Below are 20,011 nucleotides of genomic sequence, written 5' to 3' on the forward strand. Positions count from 1 at the left end.
TTTTTGCAGAGATGGGGTCTCACTCACTATGTTGCCCTGGCTGGTCTCAAACTCCTAGGCTCAAGTGATCCTCCCACCTCGGCCTCTCAAGGCACTGGGGTATTTTCTTTCTTTCTTTTTTTTTTTCTGTTTTGAGACAATGTCTCACTCTGTTGCCCAGGCTGGAAGGTGGTGGCATGATCTCAGCTCACTGCAACCTCCACCTCCTGGGTTCAGGCAATTCTCGTATCTCAGCCTCCCGAGTAACTGGGATTCCAGGAGCGCCACCATGCCCAGCTAATTTTTGTACTTTTACTAGAGATGGGGGTCTTGCTATGTTACCCAGGCTGGTCTCAAATTCCTGGGCTCAAGCGATCCTCCCACCTCAGCCTCTCCAAGACACTGGAGTGTTTTCATTACTACAGACACGATTGCCGTGATCATTTGATTGCAGACAATCTTCCAGGAAGCAGGGAACAGCCTGAGGCCCCGCCGCGTGTTCTGTGGCATGGAAACTAAGGCTCAGAGAGGGGTGGAGACCTGGCTGAGGTCCCACAGGGTCTCAGGGCCGGTGTGAGGATAAGAACCAGGACCCTGACCCCCTGGAAGGCCATGGGTCCCTTTCTCAGAACAGCCTGTTCTCTGTGAGGCTGGGGTCTCAGGAAGTTAGGGAGATGTTCACCCTGCACTCCCACTGTGTGCGCCAGCGGATGTGGCTGGACTCGGTCCCATTTCCAGGCCAGGATGGGCAGAGCAGCCGCTTCCAGATCACCCTCCCTGCTCTGTGCTCCACATCCCCTTGGGCCACCTCCGGCCATGGGGTGCTTTGGGGGAGGGGCGGGACATCAGATTTCACCTATTACTGAAGCTCTGAAAATAGCCTCCCACCCAGCAAGACCAGAGTCAGCTTGTACCAGCGAAGTTCCCCCACCCCAGTGTCCCCCGAAGCGTGAGTCACCATAACAGCTGCAGCAGGGACCGGACCTCAGGGCCCTTTTCCGCTGCCCCCGCTTCCCCAGCCAACCTGCTAAGGCAAAGGGGAGATGGAGGGGGCCCGGCCCAGGCCCTGTCCAACCTCGTCCCTGCCCCTGCCTGGATGAGACCCAGAGATGCAGAGCGGTTTGTACAGGGTCACACAGCCGGTCAGCAGAGCCGGGACCAGAGCCCAGATGGTCTGGCCAGGGAAGCCGGGCGGTGGGGGCGGTGTGTGGGGTGACAGTGGGACGCGGCAGAGAGGATCCATGGAGGCACAGGACCTGCCCGTGGAGGGGATGCCAGGAGGGCAGGAGGCCCGGACAATGGTGTCCAGCTGGGCCATGGCTGCCACCCAAGCTCTGGCGCTTACTGGGGCTCGGTGATAAGAGGTTGCTGGAAGGGACAGGGGAGGCGTCCGCCAGGGGGGCAGGGATCACTGCCCCCCCAACTCCTTCTCTCCCCAACGTCTGTCTCTCTCTGAGTTCTTCCCACTTCCGAGCCCCCCTCCTGCGAATTCCTTTTCTCATTCTGGCCCCTCCTAGATCTGAGTTCCCTTCCTCCTCCCTAACTGCCCCTCCCCTCTCTATGTTCCTCCCCCTCTCCGTGCCCTTTCCGGGGACAGGTGCCAGGGAGGCGGGCAGGGGTGGGGGCCCACGTCAGTGGTGACCCCGGCTAGTTACAGAGGCAGGAAGACAAACAGCTTGTAACTGGGTCATGGACCTGCTGCCCCATCCTCCCTTGTCCTCCCCAGGGGATCAGACCAGGTGAGAGGCAGGGCCCGGTTGGCCGGTTGTCACTCTGTTTGTCCCACGTGACCTGCAATAACCAGGGCTTCTTCCCCAGGGACCTCCCACTGCCCTCAGAGGCCCAAACCAGCAAAAGAGATAACCAAGGCAAGCTAGATGCTGAAAATCCTCCCAAACTCCTACACATCCCTCAACACCCTATCTCCAGTGTCCCCTCCTTCAAGCAGCCTTTCCTTCTCAACCCAGGGTTTCCCAGATCTAGCCAGGACCATCCAGCTCTATCACCTCCCCATCTCCAATCCTGAGGCCCATGGTTGAGGCACCCACTGTCAGAGAAGGTGGCTGGGTGACAGTAATGTCTGTTTTCATTGTCTGAATGGCTAGGGAACAGATCACCTCAGATAGGCCTCAGTCTCTTATTCTGTACGATGGGCAGAAAGGGATATTGCAGCCTGCTGGAGAAAGGGGAGCTCGTTCCTTGCCCTGGTGACCTTGTTCCTTGCAAGGTGATGGGGAGAAGGGGAACAAGGCCAGGTCTTTCCTGGAAACCCCAGCTTAGTCCACTGGGACTTCCTGGCCAAAGAGAGCAGCAGCAGCTGGGAGGGAGACATCTGGATCCAAGCCCTTGGTGAACGACCACGCCATCCACTGGGCGATGCCCCTCACTCACCTCCCTGTGCTCCTCCCACTCTGAAAGTCCAGGCCAGCAAACCAGGACATGAAACTCCAATTTCCAAACCAAAAGTTTCCAGGTGAAAGTGACGCAACAATCCTTTGTGAGAATCTGCTCATTACGTACTTAGCACTTATCCCAAATTCCTATGCATCCTTCAAAGCCCTAGTTCTAATGCCCTCTTCTCCAGGTCAGATGACTCGTCCGTGGTCACACAGACCATCCCAGGCCCATCTGGCAGCAGCATCAGGCTCTAACCTTGGGCCGTTCCTTCCCCCAGCTCAGAGAATCACAGCCTGTGGACATGTGAGCAGCTCCCAGAGAGGCCGTTCAACTATCTCAACAAACATTTAGCGAGTGCCTGCTGCATGCCTGCCCCAGGCATGGTGCTGAGGACTTGGCAGGGACCTGGCCTCGGCCCTCACCTGGATCCAGATCTGAGGCAGGGACGGATGGTTAAAAGCAGCAAAATATGTAATAAAACGTCAAATTGGGCAAAGTGCTCTGAAGAAATTTAAAAGAGTTTGAGGGACCAGAGAATCTCTGGGGTGGGGGGTGATTTTTAGCTTGGGGTGGTCCAGGAAGGTCTCTTGCAGGAGCAGACACCTGAACAAAGTCTTGAGAGACGGCACTCCAGGCCAGGAAATTTTCTGAGGGAGAAATGGGTCATGCAAAGGCCCTGGGGCAGGACCACCCCTGGTGTGTCAGAGGAACAGCGAGGAGGCCCATGTGGCTGGAGCAGAATGAGCAAGGGGGAAAGAGAGAGGAGGGGAGAGTTGGGGAGGGGACAAGGACAGGCTGGGCAGGGCCTTGTGGGCCACAGTGAGGAATCTGGGTAAACTGAGTCCACAGGGTTCAAACTCCCTGCCAAGGTAATGAGTCAGCAAAATGAACCCTGGGTCCCCTACTTCCCTCTGTGCATTGATGTTCTGGGAGGACAATGAGGGCTGAGCCACAGGGCCCAGGAGGTGGGGGAGAGGGGCAGGGAGCAAGGCTGTGCCTCTTAGAGGCTGAGCATTTTATGAGCTAGCATTTGATGAGCTATCAAGTCTACCATGAAATGGGGGCTGGGCGCGGTGGCTCATGTCTGTCATCCCAGCACTTTGGGAGGCCGAGGCGGGCAGATCACCTGACGTCAGGAGTTGGAGACCAGCCTGGCCAACATGGTGAAACCCCGTCTCTACTAAAAACACCAAAAGTAGCCGGGCACGGTGGCGCACACCTGTAATCCCAGCTACCTGGGAGGCTGAGGTGGGAGAATCGCATGAACCCGGGAGGTGGAGATTGCAGTGAGCCCAGATGATGCTACTGCACTCCAGCCTGGGCGACAGAGCAAGACTCCATTAAAAAAAAAAAGCCTACTATGAAGTGGGGACTATCACTGCGCCCACTGCCTGGAGGAGGAGACTGAGGCATGAAATCCTCTAGACAGTCGGGAAGGAACTGAGCTGGGACCGGTCCTTGGGCCTCCTGACACCCCACCCCACTCCTGGGCCCCTTGAGCAAACAGTCTGAGGCCAGAGTGTCCAGTGACACCTGGTCTGCACTGTGCACACTCTGCAAGTCCCACGTGGTTCCCTTCCCCTTGTTTGTTGCACGCCACATCCTCAAGGAGTCCTGGTCACCTCATTTCCTGCCTGCCCCCAACCCGGCCTAGACTGTCGGTCCCACGAGGGCATAGCTTTGATCTGTTAGCATCTCCAGCATCCAGACCACTGAAGCAATGCTCTCATCCTCTGCCTCTGGGATCCCCCCCGCCAAGTCCATGCACCCCCATGTGTAAAGAAGGCTGGTACCCATGCAGGGCTGGTCATACTCAGGGAGACCCTGGACAGGGCTGGGCAGGGAGAAAAGACTAACAGAGGCCGGGCTCGTGGTGAAACCCCATCTCTACTAAAAACACCAGAATTAGCTGGGCGCGGTGGCTCACGCCTGTAATCCCAGCACTTTGGGAGGCCTAGGCAGGTGGATCATCTGAGGTCAGGAGTTTGAGACCAGACTGGCCAACATGGTGAAACCCCGTCTCTACCAAAAATACAAAAGTTAGCCGGGCGTGGTGGCCCGTACCTGTAATCCCAGCTACTTGGGAGGCTGAGGTAGGAGAATCACCTGAGCCCAGGAGGCGGAGGTTGCAGTGAGCTGAGATCACGCCACTGCACTCCAGCCTGGAGACAGTGCAAGATTCCGAGAGAGAGAGGGGCAGAGAGAGAGAAGGAAGGAAGGAAGGAAGGAGGGAGGGAGGAAGGGAGGAAGGAAGGAGGAAAAAGAAAGAAAAAAGAAAGAAAGACTAACAGAAATGCCACAGTAGAGAAGGGTCCAAGCCTGTGCCTTTCCAAGTCACCGTTGTCCTTGTCACCCAACCCAAAGCCCGGCTTACGCTGCGTAAATACACACAGAGGGAAGGGAGGGAAATTGGAAAATGCCTCTGGGGTGTTTAATGCAATTACTAGTTTAGCAACAACCACAGGCACAGCAATGCTTATTTGGCACCTACTGTGTACCAGGCGTTGAACTAAGGTGATGTCTCTGAGGAAAGTGCCATTATGTTTCTTATTTTATGTTGGCAGAGAAACGGGAGGCTGGGGAAGACCAAAGTCCCGCCTCTCAACCAAAAGCATTCATTCATTAATTCATGAAACAGGTATTTATTGGGCACCGACTGAGTACCAAGCCCTGCACCGTGGACCTCAGAAATGTTCTGCCTCCCCGGAGGTTGCAGCGAGCCAAGATCGCGCCGCTGCACTCCAGCCTGGGCAACAGAGCGAGACTCTATCTCAAAAAGAAAAAAAAAAACAGACGAAAAGAACTGCGTTGCCTCCCTGAATCTGCAGCAGTCCTGAGGAAGTGGGGGTTTCTGCTGACTTCATTTCAGGGCGAGAAACAGTCTGGGGTCGGGCGGGGGGTGGGGGCAGGTCACCCACCCAGAGTCAGGGAAGAGGAGAATTAGTTTAGCAACAATCACAAGCACAGCAACACTTATTTGGCACCACTCTATAGCAGTTATTTGGCACCTACTGTATACCAGGTACTATATTGGGTTTGGAGCCTCCTGAGCAAGATTTTCAGGCAGATCTGAGGGGCACTCTAGATCTATGTGTTGGTGACCCCCGTTAGGGCAGATCCGAGGCAGGCAGAGCTGTGTCCTCGTCCATGTGGGTGTCAGGGAGTGTGCACGCGTGTGCGCCCAGCGTGTGGTCATGGATATGTCCTGGTCAGGACACGGGTGCCTGCACACTAAGTGTTGCAAGGCAGACCGGCACCCAGGTGAGGTGGGTGTGGACACAGGCAGGAGAGTGGGGGGCAGGCCGTGGCCAGGGGCAGGAGGCCCAGGCAGTGCTTCCCATCCATTTGGTGTGAGACAGGGAGGGAGGCCAGCTCAGAGAGAGAGAAAGAGGAAGAGGAAGAGAGAGAGAAGGAGGGAGGGAGGGAGAAATAGAGAGACAGAGAGAGAGAAGAAAGAGAGAGGGAGAGGGGGAGGGGGGAGAGACACAGCGAGGAAGAGGGAAAGATGGAAAGGGAGAGAGAAGGAGAGAGGGAGATAGAAGTGGGGAGAGAGGAGGAGGGAGAGAGGAGGAGAGGGAGAGAGAAGGAGAGAGGAGAAGAGAACGAAATGGGTGGGGAGAGAGAGAGAGAGAGAGAGACAGAATGCTGACTCTGCCAGAAGCCCAGCTTTGGTGATTTACAGGGCGCTTGGCCCTGGCACGCAGAGGCACCTCCGTCGCAGAGAGGGGAGGGGGAGAAACAGAGAGAGACACACAGAGAAATCGAGACAGGGAGAGACACCAGGAGAGAGGTGGCGCCTTGTAGAGAGTAAATCAGGGGGCACCAGGCCCCAGGTCGGGGGCACACAGGGAGACAGCACCCACCTGCCCAAGCCGCCAGATGGACAATGGCCTGAACCTCAGCTCTGCCAGCTCCGCTGTGCCGCTTCAGGCAGGCCCTGGCCCTCTCTGACTCTTAGCCCCTCTGCCAGCCCTGAGGGGCTGCAGGCTCCCTGCTCCTGGTAGGCACCCCCCAAGCTCCCTCTAAGAACCCACACTCGGCCTGCGCCCTGCTGCCTCCCCCACCCTCTCCTATCCCCGGGGCCCAGGAGATGCTTAAGGAAGATCTAGAAAATCCAACAAAGGTCGGGGGTCTGGGGTGGGAGGACAGCCCCTCCCAGCCTCAGTTTCCCCACTGGAGAAATGGCAGCAAAGCATGCTCTACTCTGAGAGGGCATGGGACGAGGGAATGAAGGAAAGAATGAATGAATGAGGCAGGGACCGGGTGGCAGGGTGGAGGTGGCCCGGGGAATCCTCCACGCTGCAGCCAAGAGGGACTTGGCCCCAAACCCAGAATAACGTGGCGGTGGCGCCGACGGGAGGGAGGCAGGGAGGGAGGCCCAGAGCAGACACGGGGAGGCCGGCCTTCCCGCCGGCAGGATTTATGGGAGCCACGGGCTCCACACAGTTCCTCTTAAGAGTAAAAGTGAAAAAGAGCTTGAGTCACCGCTGAGCCTGGCCCGGGGCTCCCAGAATGCCCCAGGGCCGCCAGCACCCGCTCCCCCCTCAGCGGGCAGGGCCTGGGTGGCACAGAGCGGGCTGGCACCGAGGCGCCCCCCCACCCTCCACCAGCCTCGGCTCCCGAGAAGGATCCGGGTCGGATCAGCTAAAAGGGAGCTATTTTCGGTTGGGCTCAGGTTGTAAAATTAGCTGGGAAAAGGGGGGAGAGGGAGGCCCAGAGACAGAGAGAGACAGAGAGATAGGAGTAAGGAGAGACATGCAGAGACAGGGAGAGAGGGGGCAAGGGGAGACACGCAGAGACAGAGAGAGGGGAAAGGGATGGAGAGACAGAGATGAAGAGACAGACAGACATATGGGAGAGACACACAGAGACAGAGAGGAAGGGGGCAGAGAGACAGAGACAGAGAAACAGAGACAGAGACACATCAGAGATACATGCAGAGGCAAAGAGAGGAGAAAGGGATGGTGAGATAGACATGAAGAGATAGAGACAGAGGGAGAGACTGAGACATCAGAGACAGAGGATGAGAAAGAGAGACAGAAAGAGACCAATAGTGACTGGGAGTGAAACAGAGGCGGGGAGAAACACAGATGGAGAGACAGGGAGAAACAGAGACACAGAGAGAGTGTCAGAGCGAGACAGAGAGAAAGAAAGATAGAGATAGAGACAGACAAAAATAGACCAAGATGACAGAAACGGAGGGGATATGATTTGGGAAACTGAGTCAGGCAGCCAGGACTTGGGTGGGAGGGTCCTGCATGGGACACTCAGGGTCCTTCTGAGTCCCTCAGCCCGCCCCGCTGGCTACCCCAGACCAGGCTGGGCCTTGGGGGAGCAGTGGGGATTACATTCAGGCTGAAGAGAAACCCGAAAGGGGGTCCCCAGCTCCACTCTGGGGCTGGGGTGGAGGGAGGGGCAGAGAGGAGAATCACAGGAGAGGAGGGAGCCCCCTGCACTTGGGACTTGCTGTCCCCACCCTGGCCTAGGAGTTCTCTGCCTCTGTCTCTCTGCCCCTCTCTGTCTTCTCATCTCTGTCTCTTACACGCAGCAACCCTGGAGAGCTTTTGTTTTTAGCTTTTAGCCTCTCCATTTTTCGGTTTCCACAGACAGCCCTCCTGGCTGGTCCTTGCCCTGTTCCTGGAGAAACTGAGGCCGAGTTAGCAATTCTCTGAAGCAACGCCTGGACTGGGGTTCTCACTACCCCCAATCCCAGCAACCAGGATGGCTCCCAACCAGCCCTGATGGGGGAATTCCAGGGTGCACAGGCAGCCTTCCAACCTCCCCAGCCTGGAACAGCCTCCCCTCCGCTCAGCCCTCCCAAATGGCTCCTTCCAGCTGGCGAGGACAAAGCGGGGACACCTCGGTCTCCCCATAAGCCCAGAGACTTCAAAGCCTGCCCAAGGTCACACAGCATGCCCACTCAACCCTGGTTGTTCTTGGAGAGCTTCAAAGAGATGCCGTCTTCGGGAACCCCTCCCCAAAGCTGCTCAGAAAGGGAAACTGAGGCTGGGAGAGGGACAGGGACTTACCCAAGGTCACTCAGGGGATCATAGGTAGGACAGGCCTCAGACCCCCTCAGCACCAGCCCCCACATTCCCTGTCGGCTGCAGGGGGCTGGAGAGGAACACCCTAACAAGAGCCATGCCTGGCGTGGGGGGTCCCTCACTGCACCATGCCCTGGGGCGGAAGCCGGGCACTCACAGACTCCCCACACAGTGCTCCTTAAGACTGGCCTGGCCCTCGCTGGACTCGCACCCCCCACATGCCCAGACTTGACAGTTTGCCCGCCATACCGCCCCTCTCTCCAGAACCAGCCTTAGCCGCACATCACTTCAGGGGAAACTGAGGCCAGAACCTCTCCAGCCTAAAGACACACTGCATAAGGAGGAAAGCAGCCATCTAGAAAACGGAACCTGCAGACCTCGGGGTCCCCGGGGAGTCTGGGGCTGGAAGGAGTTGGGGGGGGCCGCCCCCTCCCCATACACCCCCTCAGCCATTGCACAAGGCTGGGCCCCGGGGCAGTCTGGGAGTGCGGCCAGGGGTGAGAGGCTACGGAGGGGGAGGGGGCAGGGGCAGGTGCCGGGCTGGCGAGGGCGTCCGCAGCGCTGCAGTGCCCAGGCCAGACCCGGAGCGCCGGGCCTCCCGCTCCTCCCGGCGGCGGCTACAGAATCCAGAATCGATGCAGCGAAAATACCGGGATGGTGCTGGGGGGATTGCAAAGCGGGGGACCGAGCCGGGCCGCCAGAGCACCCTTCCCCCTCCTGGGCCTCCAACTTCTCGTGCCCCCTCCCCCTCCACGCACACGTGGGCCAATAACGGGGGAAAGGCGGCCCAGGGCCAGGGCGGCCGTACAACCTTGGTGGGGGGACATAGAGGAGACACATGAGAGGTCCCCTTCTCTCCAGCTGGGGAGACCCAGGGTCCAATCATGACCCCCTAGATTCCTCTCAGAGGCAGGCGGGGGGCTTCCCGCAGAGCCCTTGCTGGAGGGGAACCAGCCCCCACCTCGACCTTTCCGAGTGTCAGGGGGGAGTACGTCGGAGTAGGGGGGAGCGCAAATCGGCAGACCAAGCCCCCACATCCGGGAGAGGTCCCAAGAGTCGAGGGTGGGGAGGCTGGGCGAGAGTCCCGCGTAGGGGGTTCAGGGTAGGTAGGGGTGTGTGTGGGGGGGTCCCTCAGCCTGACCCATCCCCCCACCGGACCCCAGCCCTTGGCGCCGGGGGCATCCCGGGCAGGGATGGCGGGAGGGACGCGCGCCTTTTTCGTCCCGCCTCCTCCGGCTTCAAAACTCCGGGGCTGGGATGTGGGGGGCGCGCAGGGCCCAGGGCGCGGGGGGCGCGGGCGGGGGCCGGGCGAGGACCGTACCTGGGTGAGGCAGAGCGGGGACGAATACATCCCGGGCGCGGCGGGAGGCGCAGGGCCGGCCGGAGCGGGCGCGCTGAAGTTACTGAGTCATTTTTCCAAACCACCCCCCCCGCCCCCCCTCCCGCGGCCGGCGCGCTCTCCTCGCCGCCTCCTCCCTCGGTCTCCCTCCTCCTCCCTCCCGCTCTCCCTCTCTCGCGCCGCCCGCCTCGCTCGCTGTCCCTCTCTCCCTCTGTCTCTCTCGGTGTCTCTCTTCCTCTCTCCCCCGTCTCTGTCTCTCTCTCTCCACCCTCTGACACCCTCCCCCTCCCTCCTCCATTTATCTCCCCTCCCACCCCCCATTTATCTCCCCTCCCACCCCGAACCTCCCACTTCTCAACACCCAACTTTCAAAGAAACGAGGGAAAAAAGGGCGCGAGCGAGAAAGGAGAGCCTCCCCCGACGTCTCAGGACCCCCCACTCCCGTATTTACGCAGTGCCCCGGAGCACTAGACCGGACCCCGGGACTGCAGGGCGACCCCCACTCGGATCAAGCGGAGAGGGGGTACTGGGCTGTTTCTGGACATTGAGGGGCCAGAGGTGGATTTTTAAGGCCCCCCCCTCCCCACCCCCCCCCATCACCCCCGAGCTGGCCGGGAAGTTGGATGAACGAGCCAGGGGGGAGGGAAGGAATGAAGAAGTGACGTGCGCAGGGGCCGGCCAGCGCGCCTCTTTCCCCTTAAAGATGTACGACTCTGGGTGCACGGTGAGCTGCTGGTCCCACAGCACCCTCGCTCCCTTCTCCCCTCAGAGCCAGGCAGGGACTGCGGGTTCCCAGCTAGAGGGGCTTCTGTGCAGCCGTCCTTTCCTTGGCGAGAAGGGCCCAGGCTAACACAGGAGGCTCCAGAATTTGCTCTCTTCAGCACCCAAGGGGCAGGGACGGGGTGGCCTCGCCTGCGTGTCTCTCCAGCACCCCAGGAGGACGGAGCCCAGGCGGATTCTCCAGCTGGCCAGATAAACCCTTGTAGCCTCCCCCTGGGTATCCAATAATTTCCACCTGCCTCAGGGGTGTGCCCTTTTCACAGATCTCAAGACTGAGGTATGGCGAGGGGGGCTTGGAGCTAGGCCATCTGGCCCCCGAGCCCACATTCTGTTCTCCTTCTAGAATAACAGGGCAGAGACCTGGCCTGCCTGGGTCTGAGCCCCTAGGGCATCTGATGACAGGGCCCCAACACTCCCCCGGTTCACTCCCTGGATCCTCCCAGGCTTGTTCAGAGGTTACTGTGTCTCTCATTCCCACCCCAAGGGTTCTCTCCCCTATAAAGTGGCTTACAGGTGCCCATCCTGTAGGACTGCTGGGGATAAGGACAATGACCTTAGCAGAGCCTTGACCTTCAGTCAAATGTCCACTAAAGACATTCTTAGAAAGCTTGGCCATTTCGCTTCATCTCTCTGAGCTTCCCAAGGACAAATGATACCCTCTCACCAAGCTGGGGCAGGTGCCCCAGGACCAGGGGCACAGAAGATACCAGCACCCATTATCCTCAGGTGTTGCAGGAGAGGAAACTGAGGCCCAGAGAATGGAAGCCACTTGCCCAGGGTCCGACAGGTAGACTAGGAGGCAGCAGAATTCCTGGAGCATAGGTTCCCTGGCCCCCCCCCCCAGACTCCTCTCTGCGTGAGGGTGACATTATTTAAACAGTGCTTAGCACATCACGAACACGCCATAAATGTGTGTGTGTGTGTGTGTGTGTGTGTGTGTGTGTGTGTGTGTCTGTGTTTTAAACCCACCGTGCAGCTGTGGGGAGCATTTGAATTAAATGGTGAGAAGTGTATCTGGAAATCCACATTACCAATATAACGTGAAGCAGTATTTTATTAAAACACGCTAGGGACACGTATAGGGTGAAATCTAAAATTCACAGACATTTAAAAGTTGCGGTTGACTTCAGACAATCCTCCTAGACTTCCAGACCCCGTGCCTTCCACCCTCCCTCCCCTGCACAGCCCACCCTGCCTGCCACCTTCATTCAGCAGCTTAGAATCCTTTGGAAGGTGACGTTTAGAGACCACAGACTGCCCCTCTAGGAACCTGGGTTTCCTCATCTGTAAAATGGCTATGGCAACAGGACGCATCTCGGAAGGTGGGGAAGGTTGGAGTCTTTAGATAGCCTGTGGGAAGGGTGTGTTAACACTATTAGTGGTGGCTGCAGGGAGCAGCTTCTGCAAGTGTATGAACAGCAGCCTATATCCCAGTTTGAGTGGGAAGGGACCCCCCCCCCCCCCCCCGCAGCACACACAGTTGGTTCCCTAAATCCACACAGCAGGCCAATGCAGCTCGGGCTCCATACTTGGGTCTATGTCTCCTCCAGCCAGCAGCTTCATCTCTCTGCACCTCGGCTTTCCCCTCTGTGAAATGGGGCGACGCCAGCTTCTAACTCTCTGGGTTGTAGGCGAGTCAGCAAATACCTGCCCCTGGTTACAGCAGGGAACCGTACATCGTAGTTTCTTTAAAAAGGCAGTTGGTGGATTTAGACCTGTGTGTGGAGGGCCTGGAAGATGGGTGCACGATTTAGCTCCTGGTACTTTCCAGCACAATCTGGCTCTTTTTTTTTTTTTTTTAAAGCACTCTCTCTACAGTTATTTCACTCTTCGGCATCTCTGCAACTGTCCCAGATACAGAAGCACAAAAGAGTTGACTGCCACCTATAAAACTAATGCCTACAGTTTGGAAGCCGCCATGCTGTCCATGTGTGGGGGACCAGTTTAGTAATCCTGGCACAGGCCGGGACACTATGCAGCTGAGTAAAACCAGTGGCTCCCAACTGGTGATGTCTCCAAGCGACAAGCGGGGAGACAGGAAGCTGTAGACCAGGCTCTCCCCCTTGGCACTGTGACACTGGAGCTGGATCACTCTCTGGGTTGGGGCGATCCAGGGCATTGCAGGGTGCTGAGCAGTGTCCATGGCCTCAACCCACTCCATGCCAGGAGCACCCCCCAGTCGTGACAACCACAAATGTCCTTAAACATAGCTAAGTGTCCCCTGGGGACAGAATCACCCCTGGCTGAGACCCCACTGCTGTAGACCCAGCAAGGAAACTCAAGATCTCATTTAGGGTTTTAAAGAGTACACATGTATTTATAAAAATATATACAGTATCCATATATATACACACACACACACACACACACATACGTATATATATCCTTTGGCCGAGTGTAGTGGCTCATGCCTGTAATCCCAACACCTTGGAAGGCCGAGGCAGGCAGATCACTTGAGGTCAGGAGTTCGAAACCAGCCTGGCCAACATGGCAAAACTCTGTCTCTACTAAAAATACAAAAATTAGCCGGGCATGGTGGAGGGTGCCTGTAATGTCAGCCACACAGGAGGCTGAGACTGGAGAGTCGCTTGAACCCGGGAGGCAGAGGTTGCAGTGAGCTGGGATCGTGCCATTGCACTTCAGCCTGGACAACAGAGTGAGACTCCGTCTCAAAAAAAAAAAAAAATACACACACACACACACACACACACACACATATCTCCTTTATGGAAATACACAAGTATTTCCACAAGTACATCCTTTATGGAAATATACACATATGCACATGTATCCTCTGTAAGAATGTATTATTTCTGACACCTGCAAATGCTCCAACTATAGATGGCAACATTCTGGAGAGGGGTTCCACCCAGAAATGGGGGTCATCAGAAAGACTGCATTTTTTTCCTCTGGATACAGTTGTGTCGTCTTCATATGATCACTAATGGCTTCAGTAATTAAAGGAAAACTTTTAAAAAGTTGAATGCAATTCATAGAGCAGCTCAGGCAGGGTAGATAGGAACCCCAGCCCCCCATGGTAACCCCACAGCCACCACACCCAGAGAATAAAGGACATAAATCTTGCAGGCAAATGATTATACAGCAGTGCAGTGTGCACTCAGCCTCCCCCTGCCCCGCACCTGCTCAGCAAGGGGCCCACAATGTCAGCTCCCCATGAACCTTGCAAGTGTCCCATATGGTCCCATTTTACAGATGAGAAACTGAGGCTGTAGAAAGGGATGTTAAGGTCAAGTGAGTTAAAAGTCAGATAGGCCATTGAGGCTGGTACAGATAAAGACACATACCACACAGAGTCACACACACCACACACTACAACCCACAGAGACACACAGACACACACTGTGCAGACTCAGTTGCAGACACAGACTCCACACGACATACACCTACACACAAAGACACAAACATACGCACACAGATTCACACAAAAACAGACCCATACATACATGATCACAGCCTTCCCCACACCTGACCTCAAATACCTCCTCAAAGAGGGGCGAGCAGAGACACACAAACACACAGGCCCACATGGCACACACAGTCACAAACACACCCTCCCAACTGCCCACAGGACGCTCCTTTACAAGCACAACACAGGGACACGGCTGCCCCCACACAAGGGCAGACACAACCACAAACATGTGGGCACTTGTCCACAATCACACACACACTCCGCACAGACCACACACTCTTACAAGCACACACACACCCACAAGTGGAACCCTCCTGGTATTCCCACACAGGCACACACAGAGTCACATACGCACCATCACAATGACACACAGCACGCCACCTCCCTGCTTCTCCCACACCAGCTCTTCCCCGGGGCTGGGCTCTTGGCCCTGCAGAAGCACAGTGGGGACAGGGAAGGGCAGGAGGGCGACATGGTTGTCCTCCCCTCCCCCCCACAAGTGCGGTGTTTGTGTCCGTGAGTGCGTCTGCCCGTGTGTGTCCGTGCACGCCTGTGTGTGTGACATCTGTCTCTAGACAGGCCTGTGTGTCTACATGAGTCTCTGTGTGGTTGTGTGTGCATAGTCATACAGACACAGGCACCGTGAGGGAGTGCTGTGGGGGTGTGTGTGTGTAATTATGACTGCATGCACGTGTGTCCCACTGTGCACAGGACAGAAAATGGGGACAGAGGTGCATGCCGCATGCTGAAGGCCAGGGCATCCCACTGTCCGATCCGGGAGTGCGGAGGGAGAGCGCTGAGTCTGAGACTGGGAGTGGGTGTGGGGGATGGTGACAACCCAAGTGTGACCTTGAGTGTTGTGGGGGGAGGTCTCCGTGTCTTTGTGGGATGAGTTTTCTCTCCTTCTTCAAACCCCAAACAGCCCCCCATGATGGGACGCCAAGAAGAACAGGAGAGACACCAGCCCGGCCTTGGGGTTTTTCTATTTAGAAAATTATATCAAACACACTGGGGGCGGGGTGGGGGTGGGGAGCGGCGGGGATTCCCCTGGAGGTGAGAAAACAGCTCTCTGTGCCCACAGCCTCTGGTCCATTGGGGGCAAGTGCTAGAGGCGGCACTGCGGGACTGCGGGACCAGTCCGGGTGTCCCTGGGCTCTCCCCAGCATAGGATAAGAGGGGTCTCTTTAGCCACCTACCGGGCCCCTCCTAACCCCTGTTCTGCTGTAACCACCCACCCCTCGGGACTTCCACGGCCGCGCAGGGAGGGGGGAACCCCTGCCGCCCCGCCCCCCTTGGGGCAGGTCCCCGCGCAAGCGCAACCCCTGGCGAGCGACGTCTGCGCGCCGAGTGATCGCGTCCCGGCGCCACCTCGCGCCCGAACCTCCAGCCAGGACCCCCTAGGTCAAGCGGATGGGGGACCCCGAAGGCTGGGGGAAGTGGAGGGGACTTAGGGGGGAGGTAAAGGGACACAGTTTTGAAAAGGTAGAGGGAGCGCTCTTCCCCCGCCGCTCAGGCAGTCCCCAGTTACAGGATAAAAGGAACTGGGGGAGGCGCGGCCAGGAGTGGAAGGCAGACCCTTCCCTGGGGGGTCACTCAGCGCCAGTCACTCGCACACAGCGAGCGGCACCCAACTGTCCCCTGGAACGCGGCCACTCGACAGTTCTCCACTCCCTGGCGACCCCCCTCAACCGCCACACACCCACACGGGGACACCCCACGGTCACCCAGGGACACGCGGCCCCGCGGACACACAGCCCAGCCATAGTTTCACGACACCGCCCCGCAGGGACGCGCGCACAGTCGCCCAGTTATCCAAAGACACAAGAGTGTCCCGCAGCCTCACAATGCGGGCGGCGCTCACAACAACACACGCCAGCACGTGGATGTGCAGACACACGCGGACACAGAAAGCGGCGGAACCGACGCGCCAGGACCCGCGGCCCCACGGCAGGTACGCGACCACCGAGTCGCGCGCACCCCGGACGCTCCCCCAGGCGCCAGTGCCGGCCCGTTAAGGAGCGCAGGGGCTCCCACGCACCCCTAGAGGTGCGCACGACACAGACGCCAGTCGACCGGACACCGGAACCCCAAGTGCAGCCACCGCTGCTCCCGGGCCTGGGGCGCGCTCGGCCGAGACCCGGGGGTCCCTCCCAGCTGGGGACCCCGCGCGCGCGGCAGCCGGGCCGGGGTCTGCCGAGGGGCGGGGCGGGGGCGGTGCGAGAGCAGGAGGGGCGGCTGCTCCTGCGCGGCGCCGAGCGCGGCCGCCCGCCCGGCTCCAAGTTCAAGGCGCCCGGCGGCGGCCGCGGCGCGCTCTCCGCCCCTCTCCGCAGCGGCCATTTTCCGCTAGCTGGCGCGCCGCGCTCGCCCGGGCCGGGGCACCCCGCGGGGGCCGCCGCGACCCCCGCCCCCCGCGCCGCCCCGCCGTGCGCCCCTTCCTTGGCCTGGGCTCCCCTATGGACTGCGCGCTCGGGGGTCGTGCGCCCAGAGCCGCGCCCTCCCGCCTGGGGTCTGGCCCGGGGAGGGGGCGGGGGCCCGGCCTGGGGTTGCAGGGGCCTTCTCCGGGGAGCCCCGCCCTCCCCGCCAACTCCGCGGCGCCCGCTAGGGGCCCCCCACTTGGGGTCTCTCGCGGCGCCCCGCGCGCCAGCTCCGCCCCCAGCCGGGGTCGGGGGGATCGTGGGTAGGGGTCCCGTGGCGACGGGCTACTGGGGGTCCCCGCCTTGAGCCCCTCCTCCGGGTGGCCCCCGCCCCCTGTCCCCCCAGACCTTGTAACTTTCGCCCGGAGCCCACGCACCACCCCAAAAAGTCCCCGGGCGAAAACGAAAGTGGGTGCGGCGACGTACCATGGCGCTGCTGCGAGGAGGCGAGGCCGGCGCCGAAGCGAGCGCGCTCGGTCCCCGGCGAGGGGGGGCCGCAGGCGGCGGGAGGAGGCGGCGAGGGAGGGCGCGCGGGGGAGGGAGCGAGCGCGCCAGGGAGGGGGCGCGCCGCGCCCGCCCCCCCGGCCCGCAGGACCCACCCCTCGGCCCGCCCTCCCCCCGGTCCCGCGCGCCGCCCGCGCCTCAGGCTGCTCCGCGCCGCGGCTCCGGCTGTAGCGGCTCTGGCTGCGGCTCCATCCCCGGCCCGGCCCGCGCGAGGGGAGGCCCGGGGAACGGCGGCGGCGGCGGCTGTTGCAGGTCGAGGGGCCCCGGCCGGGCTCGCTGCGGAGCGAGCGGATCCACCTTCGCCGCTGCGCGCGCGCACACACACGCGCACACACACACTCGCGCGCAGGCGACTCGGGGACACCGGCGGGCCGGGCCTCCTCGACTCAGCCGCGGACACATACACACCACACACGGACACGCGCAGAGATCCCCACGCGCGGCACCTACAGCGTGTGACGGACACACCGCCCGTGGGTGTCCGCCGGGCACACGGGGACCCACGCTTGAAGCCGGGGAGGCATCTGGGACACACACCTTCTGCAGGAGGCCAACACGGACGCACACTCGCAGCCTGTGGGGCTGCCACCCCGAGATCACACCGGCGCACAGTCCCAGAAAGACACCCAGACCTCAGAGGGACCCACGCGCGACCCCCAGGACCCCTCCCCCAGCCGCCCTGGCCGGTGACTGCAGGTGTTCGGGGGACACGCGGCTACACACACGCACAGCAGGGAAACGGGACAGACAGGGACACAGACAGAGACTCCGACACCGAGGGCGACAGACCTGGGGGCGGGGGTCCCCTGGGGGTCCCGCAGGGGCTCCAGGCGGGGGGCGGCAGGGGAGTGCTCGCAGCGGCCCCCGTAGGAAGTGGGGGCGCCCCCTCCCCCGATCAGGATTAATGGCGAGGCCTCCGCAGCGGGGGAGGGGCCGGGCCGAGGTGGGTCAGCGCCCCCGCCCCTGCCGCGCGAGTCGCTGCGGGTTGGGACCGCCTGCCGCAGCGCCCCCCCAAGCGCTCTCCCGCAGTCCCCCTCCTCTGACAGCCGCAGAGTAGGCACCGCCCCCTCCCCCCCACCGGCTCTGCGTCTGGCGCAGCTGGGGGAGGTTGCAGGGGGTGACTGGTGAAAGGGGTTCTGCTGTGGTCCTTCTGTCTTTCCCCAGTTCCCCCCCCACACACACACACTGAGGATCCAGGATTTCAGGGACCCCTTTGGGGGAGTGGTTCCCTACTCCCCCAGGGAGGACGCCCAGGGTGAGGGTGGGAGCAGGCGGCACCCCAGGAGGGGAACCAGGCCCCGGAGCGCCCCTCCGGAGCCATGGCTGAGTCTGGGGGTTCTGGAAGTTGAGTCTGGCACTCTGGGAGCTGAGCAGTTCTAGGCGACAGTGATGCCAGCAGCTCTGCCCACATGGTAGGTGCTCAGTAAGTGTTGTCTACCCGAAGGATGTCTCAGCCAGCCCCGAGGCATTTACCCTGTGCCCTCATCTTCAGACGCTGAGGCTTTCCCATTTCATTTCTGCAGTCTTCACCCCATAGTTCAGAAGGAACCAATGAGGCCCAGAGAGGGGTCAACCTGGGGTCAACCAGCAGGGACCCTAATGCTTTATCCAGGGGTGTGGCAGGTACCAAGGTTCTGCAGGCCCCCATCCCTCCCGCAAACCTGAGGCAGGACCGGCAAGGGAAGGATTAGTGGGTTAGAGACCCTCCCTCCTCCCTCCTGCTCCCGCCCGTCTCTAATCGGCCTCTACTAATCCTCAGCTTGAATTCTCACCCCCTCCCCTGCCTCGGGGAATTAGGTACCTGTGGGTGAGGAGAGGAGAGGAGGGATGGGTTGATAGCAGCCAGGAAGTAAAGAGGGGCGTAGAGACAGTGGAGCACTGACGCAGCGCCTCTCACCTATCATTTTCCCTACGAAATCACCCCTGCACCTGCCCGGCATTGCGTGAAGTGCTTGACATGAACCTACTCACTTACCCCTCACCACAGCCCTCTGAAGTGGGTGCTATTACCATCAAGCCCATTTTACAGATGAGGAAACTGAATCTCAGAGAGGTTTAGACACTTGCCTGAGGTCACCGAGCTGAGAAGTGGTGATGGTCGGGAGCATCTAATTTTAGCATCTTTTGTGATCTCAATGGGCTTAGAATTTCCCAGATTATCAAGTCCTGGTTCCTTTTTACTTCACACTTCTTCCCTCAATCTGTCTATTTCCTCTCACATTTTATAACAAGCAGAGAGAAGAAACCAGCCTGCGCTTTCAACACTTTGCTGGAAATTCCCCTAGGCTACATATCCAAGTTCACTGCTTGCAAATTCTGCTTTCTGCATAACCATAGGCTACATCACAGCTAAATTTCTGCCCCTCCACATGAAGGGACCCCCTTTTTTTCATAGGAGTCAACACGATGTTCTATTCTAGAACGTTCCCCAGGGACAGCGTGATTAGCAAACATATTGAAAAGGTTCAGCCTTACAGAGACCAAAGAAAGGTGGAAAAACAGTAAGAATCGACCATGTTTTGGCACTCCTCAAAGTCACCAGTGCTGGTGAGGATGTGTTGAAACAAGCATTTTCATCATTGCTTGAATGGGTGTATGAATTGTAAAAGCAGTTTGGCTTGTGTGGCACAGGCCTAAGACAGGCTCAGATTTTACTGTCTAAATTTTGGGAGCTTATTCTAAACTTAAGAAAACACATATATGGGCCAGGCTCAGTGGCTCACCTGTAATCCCTGTGCTTTGGAAGGCAGAGGTGGGAGGGTCACTTGAGGCTAGGAGTTTGAGACCAGCCTGGGCAACATAGTGAGAACTCATCTCTACAAAACATTTTAAAAATTAGCTGGGCATGGTGGCACACACCTGTAGTCCCAGTTACGTGGGAGACTGAGGTGGGTGGATTGCTTGAGCCTTGGGATTGAGGCTGCAGTGAGTTGTGATCACGCCACTGCACTCCAGCCTGGGCGCCAGAGTGAGATCCTGTCTCAAAAAACCAACAGGGGCTGGGTGTGGTGGCTCACGCCTGTAATCACAGCACTTTGGGAGGCTGAGGTGGGTGGATCACTTGAGGTCAGGAGTTCGAGACCAGCCTGGCCAACATGGCTAAACCCCTTCACTATGAAAAATA

The 20,011-nt window shown here is 59.2% G+C and overlaps 1 protein-coding gene across 7 annotated transcripts in view; it reads right to left on the bottom strand.

Moving 5' to 3' along the window:
- The window catches only part of NFIC (nuclear factor I C), a 110,842-nt gene extending 93,646 nt beyond the window's left edge, over positions 1–17,196 (bottom strand). For 5 of the 7 annotated variants that reach the window (XM_033199570.1, XM_033199571.1, XM_033199575.1 and 2 more), the window contains exon 1: positions 9,742–9,893. In XM_033199570.1, coding sequence (XP_033055461.1) covers positions 9,742–9,771 — 30 coding nt within the window. In that variant the 5' untranslated portion in view covers positions 9,772–9,893. Of the gene's footprint in view, positions 1–9,741; positions 9,894–16,809 lie in introns of those variants that run through there. The other 2 variants (XM_033199572.1, XM_033199569.1) reach the window with 2 other exon arrangements.
- Between the last annotated feature and the right edge of the window lie 2,815 nt (positions 17,197–20,011).

Source organism: Trachypithecus francoisi, unplaced genomic scaffold, assembly GCF_009764315.1.
Source record: "Trachypithecus francoisi isolate TF-2019V2 unplaced genomic scaffold, Tfra_2.0 Lachesis_group5, whole genome shotgun sequence".
NCBI lineage: Eukaryota > Metazoa > Chordata > Mammalia > Primates > Cercopithecidae > Trachypithecus > Trachypithecus francoisi.